Below are 11,478 nucleotides of genomic sequence, written 5' to 3'. Positions count from 1 at the left end.
AATATGCGATTTAACAATATGTAAGATTAGACTAGGAATGTACCGTATAAGTCGGTGTACAAAAAACAGCTAGAAACGATTTTTAAATCGATCGTAATTCTGCGAGCTCGTAAATTTTCTTAAAATCTGTAAACGCAATTCCTTCTGGATTAAGATCATCTATCTTTTGACACCTCAACGAGCTGATTCCGAGGAGGTTCATTTTTTTCGGAATGTCCATCTGACAGGTGGGGTAGGAAATTTTCAAAAAAATTTTAAATGAACATTTTCCGGAATTTTTTTTTGGAATCAAGTACACCCACTTATACGAAGGAAAACAAAAAAAAAAACTACAGTATTGGAAATTGTCTGATCGCCGGATAAAGTGGACAAACGGCTGAGCATTTTGCATACACATGTACTCTGTGGCCGCCATTTTGGATAATCGACCAATCACAACTTTGCAATGGCCGCTGCATGTGAAGGGACGGCCCCTTTATTTAAATAAATCAGTTAGAAATTGCCGTTCTAATAGACACCACGTACCTACGTTGTCTCCGGGAAAAATAAAGATAAATAAAACGTAGCCATTTTGCACACTTGCCGCGAGATAATTTTATTGTGGTGGTCGTGTCGCCTCCCGTCCGAAGTGAAGTATCGTAATAAGCAGTAACAATACACCCACGCGGCAAAATCCCTGTGTGTTTCCCGAGTGTCGCTAAATACGTTACCATACTTCACGTCAAAAAAAAATTCAAGAAATTTGAGATACAATAATATGCTATGCTTGAAAATCGCACTTATAATACGAATTTTGAAATTCTGTAAATGGAATCATATGTAATACATACTATGGATACAAAAAAAATGAAAAAAGTGAAAAACATCATTTTGTTAGTTACAATATTATACGTAGGAGGTGTCGAAATGTAACAAACAATAAAAGACGTTGATAAGCAACAATGTACTAAACAAAATAATAAAGAAAACAAACAATATACTTACATCAATTTTTATTTTTTTGTACTATCGAGGGGTGATAAAACTACCACCTGAGCTACCCGACACCCCCCAGATATGTCAGTACCTAGGTACTTTATCAACAATATACGTAGTACTATATTGTAATTGTACATAAAGGTGGGAAAATTTCATCAACATCTCCTTTTCTTTGGCTATATCCACCCCTTAATTGGAGCATATGGTCACCACGCGGTGCCTCCAAGAATCCCTGTCACTCGCCAGTCTTCTTGCTTCATTCCAGGTCCAACCATCATTCCAAAGCTCCGCCGTATACACTCTGTAGATTGTATTTTTAGCGGCCTTCCAGGACGCCGGAATCCGGTCGGCATGAAGAATAGGCAAGCCAGGTTGAAGTTCTCTTCTGGCATCCGCAGCACGTGGTCGAGCCAGGTCTAACTTCGCCTCTTCACTTTCAGCGTGATGAGAGGCTGCTTGGTGCCATCTCTTATCTCCTCGTTGCTCCTAAAGTCATACCACCGCACACCCAATATGCATCGCAAACATCTGTTTTTGAAGCTCAGTATACGGTTGCTCTGAGCCTTCGTAAGGTGCCATGATTCGTTACCATAAAGCAGCACCATCAGAATGCAACCGTCGAATACGCGGCATTTTTGGTTTTGACCGAGGACAATCGTGAGTCCCAGACATTCCACATCGAGTTGAATGTTGCCCCAGCCATTCTACTCCAGACTTCCGTAGTATGAAGTCAAAGAGATTGATGAAGAGGATACGGTGCAAGGACACAACCCTGTCTGACTTCGGTCGTGACCCTGAACCATTCCGTGACACTGTCTCCAATACTGACACAGCATTCGCTATTCTCGTGCAGGCTTTTGATTATGGCAATGATCTTGGGAGGGATCCCGTATGCTCCAAGTATCATCCAGAAAGCAGCAAGCCATCGGACTGTTCAGCTCATGGCTCTGCTGGAGAAGACATCGAAGGTTGTGGATTTGGTCTGTACACGCTCGACCAGATAGAAACCCATCAATATTGGCCACCATAAAAAATATATGATGTACCTAACTAATAGGCAGAACGAGAGAAATAACAATCGTTCGATGTAACCTGTAACGAGTTTGACTCGGCTCGTAGGTAATATTACTTGTGTAACGTCTGCTTTTCAATATGATCGTATGTTGCCAGGATAAAATAATGAATAAATATTTTTATGGCAATTACCTGGTTTTGAAATTTTGATTTTAAACTTTCCTGGTAATTTATACCTATGTTGTTTTCGTGCAAAATATTAAAAGTTTGACAACTGATAAATTTCAGACCTCAATAAAGGTAAGATATTTTCATTCGGTTCTAAGGTGACACACAGAATATTTACTTTAAATAACCCGACAAGATGTATTATTTTTGTAGGTACATAACCTGTAAGTTTTCGTAAATGTCAAATTTTTACACGCTTGTTTCGCGCGTTTGTTGTAAACGTAGTTATCGTTAAAAATGTTTAGCCGTCGTATTGAATTACGATTTATCCCACAAATAAGTGCTTTACGTCGTGCCTCCTCTAAAACAAAGAAGACTGTCATTTCCGAATCTCTAAGTAACAGTGCTCGTATAATTAAACGCACTCAAAAGTCAACAAAACATCTAAAAAAAATCCGAGACGAAGCGGCATCTAGTAATAAAGCAGAATCTCTCCCCGAAAGCTGTAATGTAAATAATATTAATAGTCATCTTGATGGAGAGCTTCGGTTGAACGAGATCAGTGTGCAAATGCTTAATAAAAGTATTTATCAACAACTATTTTGTAACGATACATCGACACATGAACTAAACCAAGATATTGTGCGACGGTAAGTGAAATTAATCTAATTGTTAATTTTATTTTATAATAATTCATTAAATAATGATCATAGGTACCATTGTTTCAAACATTGTCATATTTCGCCATTACATGAAATTCTTTTGGTATACGTACATCAAGCTACCCAGTTATATTAGGTTTTTCGCCCGCGGAGCTACTCAACTCGGATTGATTGATGATTGAAGTCACAAACTGGTCAGTAACAATGTCGAATGATTCATGTGGCTATAGAAAAGTTTGCAAATACTGGATCAAGAAGATCACGCTATCGTATTATTGGCACTTACGATCAACGTTTCCTCTAATCTTTCAATTATGTGTGCGGACACTATCTGCAATTTGTAGTGCACTATTTATGTCAGATTTCCACAGCCTACCTTGCAGTGACGTCCCTAGACAAAATGCCGCCCCTAAGCAGCGCCAATATGCCGCCCCATTTTTATACAGTATTTTTTACCATCATTTCATGACTCCAATATCTAAGAAATGTGTTGTATGGATCCATTAGTAACAAAATATATACCGCTAAATTTAATTTAAATGCCATCTCTACTTCAGTAGATAATATTGCGGGTCCACGGTTTCAGATACATTTAAAAATACATCTGACAACTTTCAAAACTCGCGAGTGACTGGCAAAAATATTTGGATAAATTTATTAGGTTATTATGTACCTACCATATAATTAAAATATAATTCGCAAATCTGCACGTGTCATTGCTGGTCATCAAGGACGTGACGTCCAAGAACAACGGAAGTAAACTAGGCATCGCAAACTCGAAAAAAAAATTACATTCCTGTTAAACCTTTCATTTTAATTAATACATTTTGTTTCCAACCTGTGAGCTCATTTTTTAATGAAAAGATATTCCCGTTATTACTAAGTTTAGGTACCTATTTTTATATATACCTAATGATTCTCCTCGATTTTCCGCCCTTCGAGCAACTGCCGCCCCCAAGCGACGCTCAATCTGCCTACCCCCACGGGACGTCACTGCTACCTTGACCCTTATTCTCCAATCTCCAAGTTATTCTTATCTAAATTGCACAATATTATTGCTCGATTCTGGTGCTTTATCCAATTGTAGTCCAGCAGGTCAACCGATTATATATAATTATTTTTCATAACATTTATTTTTGATGTTTTTGTCTTTACACTCATCTTTGAAACACACGTTTTTTTTGACCAATTCATTTTTTTTTGTTTATGTAAATAACATACTTTATAAGCTGTCATGAATGTATAGTTAAATGTTCTAACAAACTTAAATTAAGGTGTCGTCAAGCTCTACGAACTCATGGAATGAAAACCGATGATTGCCCATTATTGCCAGATGTGAACTTTAAACTGCCAAAGCTAGAAGGTGCCAATATATTGGAACATTTTTATAACATTGGCGAAAAACAAAGTCAACCTTACAGATTGTTAATTGAGAGTCTTCTGAAACATGCCATCCCGTCAATGCCAAAGGTAAGTAAATGCAGTGTTTAAATATATAAACAAGCTTATTTTAACCGATTCTATGCTTTCAGTGAATTTTCTTGCTCTATGAGGCCGTGATCACATACAAACTTTGCGAGTTATCGCGTCCGGCTTTAAACTCAAATTACTAGCCCCTGTCAATTGATTTTCATAATCTAAAAAATTAAACACAGAGTGACATCTGTTTGAATAATTATGAAATACTAAGCCACAAATTATCGATATTACAGCGATTTTAGTAAGAGCTTCGCTCTACATTCTACATGTGTCGTTCAAAATCTGCAGCATGTCATACTGCCATAGTAATATCGTAAAAAAACGAGTTTTTTAATTTATAGGGTTTTATAATGTTGCCATATTAATATATTTAGATATGTTTTACCTTGCAAAATATGAGTGTGTGTGGCGGACACTAGAGATGGGAAAACTGGTCAATTTTGAAGACTCAGTATACTTACTACCAGTATAAAAAAATACTTAGTATATAAACTTGTTCCAAAATACTAGTATTTGGAATACTATATAAATAGTTTGGCGACAAAAGTTTCATACTCAACTGAAACTAAAACCAACTCCATATTATTAGTATTTTAAAATACGTATCGGCTCAGGGAACTCAGACTGTGTATCGGCTTCAATATAATCGCTAAAAATACGCTGAGCTCCGCTTGTCGCAAAGTTCTATTTATTATAAAATTTTAAATTTATGAGTTGTTTTTCTGTTAGGTTACAATATTATTGTTAACAAAAATGAATAACAGTGATTTTTTTTAATTTTAAACATGTTTTGAGCGGTATATAACAAGCCTAAGCCTGTGCGTCATCTCACTACTGTGCTGAGACACAAAATATATGATCTATTATTATTCATACATTCGAACGCAATAGACTAATAAATTAAAATATACCTATATTCAAGTGCTATTTCGTTCGTGCGCATTTAATGTCAATAGTGTTGAAAGTCTACCAACTGGCGAGCGCACAGAACATCGACTCGCGATGATATCATCACAAGTTTTTTGGAATAAGTTTATTGGGCCACAAATACTTAGTATGGGTAACCTCGATAATTCAGACGAATGAGGAATGACGATTCGTCATACTATATATTCACTTTCATTACATATTTTTTGAAATCATACATTTTTCTTATAATCATACAAAACTAATAGGAAAATTAATGATTAAATTATTATTATTAATGAATAATGAAAGTTTTACTGTATTTGTCTTTTTTAGTATTGGGAATTTAAACCTGGATGGCATCAGTACGATAGTTTAAGTAATGAAGGGACACCTGTCCCGTTCCCTCCGGAAGATGCTTTGGTCTTTGACGTGGAGGTGTGCATGCATGCCGGAACTAATCCCACACTTGCGTGCGCTGTAAGCCCAACACATTGGTAACTTTAACTTTGTAGTCTATGATTTGGTTATTTATTAGCTGTGTTAGTTAACAAACTTCGATTAACAATTATAATACCTCAACACATATCGCACCGTGAGTGTAAAACCAAGGCATCTGCATATTTTTCAATTTCGAGATCAAATGCAAAACAACTGCAACAGTCGTGAACTTAATAATGTAATAGTGAAGTAACTGAAAGAACATGCAATATAATGTAGTTATAAACCAAATATTATGGTCTCTAAACTCTATTTCTTCTAACAAAATGAAGACTTCAAACCCTAGTATATCCAAAATATGTCTTTTGTAGATGCCTTGGTTTTACACTCACGGTGCGATATATATGATAAACTACCCTCAATAGCCGCCGATAGCAGCCTTGTGTATAGAATATATGCCCTGCAGCGGTTTTGGAATGATCATCGGTGCATAGCCAAAAGGAGTTATTAACAACCCAAAATTGTAGAAGCTAAATGACTTCATTCTCGCTTTTGTGGAGAGTTCCACAGTCTAAACGTCAGTTCTATAGATTTACAAATATAAATATTGTAACCTCCTCTCCTCTGGTTAACTACCATTAGGCAGAGAGCCACCAATCGTAAAATCAATTTGAGGGTTACATATTTAAATAACAACAAACAATTTCGCATCATGACATTTATTTGTACTGTGATTTAACCTTTAAAAAACATACCATTTTTACACAGTATGATGCATTAGAAAGGCTAAAAGACAATGTATGTTTATCCTCGCCCTTGAAAACAATATCGGAGTTACTTTATATACTAAATTGTATTTCTAACATAACTTAATAAATATTTTAAGGTTCATTGTTGTTTACTAAGAGCGGAATGCAGAAACATTTGTTATAACTAAAATTTCCTTAGCAGAAAACACTATGCAGAAACATTGTCCTTAGTTAAGATCATTTCTATTGAAAATAATACCATATTTAAAAATTCTCTTTCCTATAATTTAGGTAAATTATTTTATAATTGTTAAACGATGACAAAAATATGACAACTACATTTTATAAATGCAATAACTATAAATACATATTAATATTTAATTATAATACTCTTATGTTTCCGTTATAATTCATTATATGTGATTCCACAGGCACCGCAAGATACTTTTTTAACATGGTAACATTAGCGTCAAGTGTCATTCTTCACTTGGCATTTTGTATTTCTGCGGGCTGGCGTATAAAAGTAAAATAATATTCTCCAAGTACATGCCAAACGAATTAACACTATCAATATCCATATTGAGATACATTGTTAAATGAATTTGAGTGTATGGACTGTTTTATAGACATGCGAATTTATTTTGACATCAGCTGTCAGTGGTAAATGGTAATACAGAAGAGGGCGTGTTCATAACAAAAGTAGTCTATGGTTAAGGATTCCTTAACTCTATACTCAGGATTGTCTATAGTTAAGTCATGCTTTTCGGCGACTTATCCTTAGGATCGAAATCTTAGATTGTGCATTTCGCTCTAATAGTGTAGTTCTAGTCAGGTAAAGAAGAATGGTCATTTTATCAACTGTAAGTGCTGGTCCAGCGTACGCGCGTTCGGCGTAGCTGCGGCAACTCAAACGTATAAACGTGTGTGAAAATGTTCTTAGACAATGTCTTTTTTTTGTTATACGTTTGAGTTGCGCGCGCCGCTCAACGCTCCGCCGAACGCGCCTACGCTGGACGGGGCTTATGTATGGACACCTATGGAGATTTTATGAAACTTTTATATAAATAATACAACATCGCATCAGATATAAATATAAAAATAAAATGGTATTGTTTTTTCAAATTAATTGCAAAAAATAACATTCTATTGGTTACCATACCTAACAATGCTTTGTCAAAATATACGAGGGATATTGATGTTCTTTGCGCTGTAAAAGTTATCATGCAGGCACCTGGGATATAAGAGCTTGACCATCTTAAAATGTAATTCATGCCATATGCAACACTGAAGATGTTTCAATATTTTTTGCTAATGGTTAAATACTACTCCCCCAATCATGTCCAATCCTAATAAGATCATATGGGCCTCCACAGAGGGGAATGGGACGACTGGCCTCCGGACAATTGGACGCCGCACTGTCGTAGACACGTGTAGACGAGGTATTTTAATCAGTTTCTATCTACTACTTAGTAGTTTGAATTCATTTTACTCTTAACATAATGTATTCTTTATCACGGATTGAGAATTACCATGCCTAAGGCTTTATATAAAATAAAAAACACTTTTTTCGTTGGAACTTAAACATATGCACGATTAAATCATTGTTTACGTCTGCATAGTTACCTATAAGTACCTAACGTCTATTTATTTTCGAATTCCGTGGCGTCCAGTTGTCCGGTGCCAAATCGTCCTAGACCCCCACAGAGTGGAGGTTTGTATTAATAGATTTTGATTTTACGAGAAATGTATGTCAGCCACTTGCTCAACCTATTAGGTCTATACTCTGACTCATACATAAAACAATATGTGTACTTGACAGACTTAGGATTTGAACCTGGGAGCCACGACGCTATAGGGCTGCGCTTAAGCCGCGCAGCCATTGTGGGCGTTAATACTACTATGTATGGTCATAATTCTTTTCCTTACTTATCTGGAGTCAGTCATAGTCAGTGATTCCTCAAAAATCCTAATCCACAGATAAGATTCTAAACCTTTCACAATAATATAATTTAAACTGACTTTTATAGGTATGGTTGGGTGAGCCAAGCGTTAATAGATGGCAGTGCTAAGCCTCGTGATTCTTTCCATCAAGGACTGGATGAGCTAATTCCATTGGAGAGTGGTCCAGAATGTCAAGGATATAATCTTTCTGTAGACTCCCTGAAGCCTAAACTTGTAGTCGGGCACAATGTTTCCTATGACAGAGCCAGAATCAAGGAACAGTATTGGATCGAAAGAACGGGTAAATATTAGATTTTATTTATAGTAGTTAACTACCTCATAGAATAATACCCCGTTTACACGAGCATGGATTTACGTATAATCGCGGTCATAACACGAAAATGCAAGTGTAAACACGTATTGTCATGCAAGTTGCAAGATTGCATGCATGTGGTGTTCGGAAGCTTCTGAATTTTCATGCGACAGTTGGGATTCTTTTGATCTGTTCCTGCGAAGTAGAACGACGTATAGAGACACATTTTAAATTAACCGATTTTTACGACATGTCAAATAGTACCAGAAAATGACAACATCGCGTCTTGCTTGAAGCTGGAGCAATGACATTGGAGAGACAGTCAGCATTTTTACGTGTAAATAGTTATTGTCACGATAGTTTAAAATACTCACTATTGCTGCAAATAAATCCAAGCACGTATGCAGGCGCTATTACACCTGTAATTTTTCATTATATATAACTTTGTCTTCATTTAAATCTCACCACGTAAATTGCTTTATGACAAAGTTTTTTAATTACATAAAGCCATCATGCAAATATTTAATGAATGTTCTTCATTTTTCAAAATGATCAAATTGTTGTATCGGTAATAAAACTGTAAATTATACTTGTTTTAATTTTTTCCGAGCTTTCGTAAAGTCTCCTGAGTTGCCTATGTTTTGTTTGATTGAGCCCTGATTGACAATTGCTGACATGGAGCAAGATTCTCTTTTTTCCTTTTTATCGTTTTAGACCGTAGAATGTCATCTAGAATAAATAAAATTGGGAAGTAAATGTTGTGATAAATCAGTTCATTACCTGAAACAACTGTTGATATCTACAAATTGAAACTCTTGCACATGTTGCCGGAGTTTGTAGAATACAATTATTACAAAGAATAGATTATAATTTAGGCTTTCTTTGTTACAGGATGCCGATTCATGGACACAATGTCAATGCACGTGTGTGTCAGCGGTGTCACCAGCTACCAACGGGCCATCTTAAAATCCAAAGACAAGGAGATTGACCCTAACGACCTGGATTGGATGGAGATCAGCTCACTCAATAGCCTCGCCGCGGTACACAAGCTGTACTGCGGTAAAACCATATCGAAGGAGTCTCGGAATGTCTTTGTGGAAGGCAGTTTGGAAGAAGTGAGGGATAGTTTCCAAACTCTGATGGTGTACTGCGCCGGTGACGTGATAGCCACATCAAACGTTCTCAGGAATCTTTACCCACTCTTCAAGGAGCGGTTTCCGCATCCTGTCACCATGGCTGGAATGCTTGAACTCGGTGAGAAAACCTATTATACCTACATTGAAAAATCATAACATGATATATCGAAAAACAATGAATTATGAATGCCATCTTCTTGTTAAAATAATGAAACATGCATTTCCAAACCATTATAAAAATAGTGCTAAGAACTAGTTACGTTATTGGTACCATTTTAGATTTATTTTTACCATTTAAAATATATTACTCGCGTACCTATAGATATACCATCATAAATCGTCAGGTGTTCTAATTTGGAACTAAGCTCAGCACAATATAAAAGTATTGAATAATATGTCAAATGGTAGCATATGGCGCCCTCACTCAGTGGACAATTTATACTTGTGGGTGTATAGTTTGTCCATGGAAAACTGTCACAGCTGTTTTCAGATTTTCCCTAAAATTCACTTACACTTACAAAATTTTTTTAGTACTTAATATCTAGTAGTTTTAGAATAATGCGTGTTATGAATAGTAAAATTATAGCTCATTAGGTATATTTCTATCTTCACCCATACTATGTGTCGTTGATGGATTGGAAGATACCTTACAGCACGCTTCGCTCAAATGAGCCCAGCAGGTCTATTCTTTACAGTTATCACGTTTCCGTTATTTTCATTGGTCCAAATTATCACGGAAGGTATTCATAAACAAAACAGTTATCGGCGGTTATCTCTAATTCAAATACGGCGAAAATTTAGGTTGATAGACATGTCGGTCAAATTCGGATATGTTCGTGCTGCCGAACTCAAGCGGATAAGACCGAACACAAGCGGATAAAGCCGAACCAGCGCCATCTAGTCAGTAATGAGCCGAAAACAAGAATTTTGTATTGACACATCAGACGTATCAACATAACCTACAATTTTATTAGTCATGTCATTGCAATTGCAATACAACAGTCGAATCTTGCATATCAATTCTCAATATTTAAAATTGACGTACTCTGTCTCGTTCTCAAAGTTAGCACGGTCAAGAGAGGGGCTGTTAAAAGATATGACCTTTTGACAGTTCAGAGAGTTAACTTTTTTACTTAATTAACCGCCAGAATACGTGAAGTGATGAATGTGATATATTTATTACAATTAGCTCTTTTTGGATGTTAAGGCTATACTTCAGTTGAGGCATGGTCTAAAAAGATCGTGGCTAGGTGATGCGCGGATTGTGCAAATGACGCGTGCCGAAGGAAATATAATTTGTCATAAAATCCAACATGCGTCCATTTAATGTTATGTTTATTGTTATATTACTAATAATAATAGTATATTCATTGACATGTTTTCTTTTTTAAGTACATACGTGAAGTTTTTTAGTCATCTTTACACGATTTAAGAATATTTTCATCCAACGCCATGACAAAACAAATCAACGTGCACCTCGAATGTCGGTCTCCGATTGGCGATTAGTGAGAAATTTCGTCGCACCTACTGTTGAAAATTATGTTATAAATTTCACTGATGTACGCTCTTAAGTGATATGTTAGAATAGGCCTGCAGCTCTCTTTCCATGTTTTTGATCATGCACTAGGTTTACCATACATGACCACTAATCTTAATATGTAGTGTTTTGTACAGCTTGCATTTTAAGTTTC

At 36.0% G+C, this 11,478-nt stretch overlaps 2 protein-coding genes across 2 annotated transcripts in view; both read left to right on the top strand.

The window, feature by feature from the left end:
* The first annotated feature begins 2,186 nt into the window (after positions 1-2,186).
* The window catches only part of LOC147078030 (putative RNA-binding protein EIF1AD), a 125,282-nt gene continuing 115,990 nt past the window's right edge, over positions 2,187-11,478 (top strand). The window contains exon 1 of the mRNA XM_085961132.1: positions 2,187-2,292. The gene's annotated coding sequence lies outside the window, so the exon portion shown is untranslated. The remainder of the gene's footprint in view (positions 2,293-11,478) is intronic.
* Positions 2,347-11,478, top strand: part of PolG1 (DNA polymerase gamma, catalytic subunit tam) — a 70,266-nt gene continuing 61,134 nt past the window's right edge. Inside the window, exons 1-5 of the mRNA XM_085961131.1 lie at positions 2,347-2,810; positions 4,097-4,292; positions 5,544-5,704; positions 8,425-8,639; positions 9,543-9,905. Coding sequence (XP_085817257.1) covers positions 2,458-2,810; positions 4,097-4,292; positions 5,544-5,704; positions 8,425-8,639; positions 9,543-9,905 — 1,288 coding nt within the window. The 5' untranslated portion in view covers positions 2,347-2,457. The remainder of the gene's footprint in view (positions 2,811-4,096; positions 4,293-5,543; positions 5,705-8,424; positions 8,640-9,542; positions 9,906-11,478) is intronic.

This window comes from Rhyacophila brunnea, unplaced genomic scaffold, assembly GCF_057557595.1.
Source record: "Rhyacophila brunnea isolate RB1 unplaced genomic scaffold, BYU_Rbru_1.0 scaffold_12, whole genome shotgun sequence".
NCBI classification, from domain to species: Eukaryota; Metazoa; Arthropoda; class Insecta; order Trichoptera; family Rhyacophilidae; genus Rhyacophila; species Rhyacophila brunnea.
This window is presented reverse-complemented; position numbering and strand designations above follow the sequence as displayed.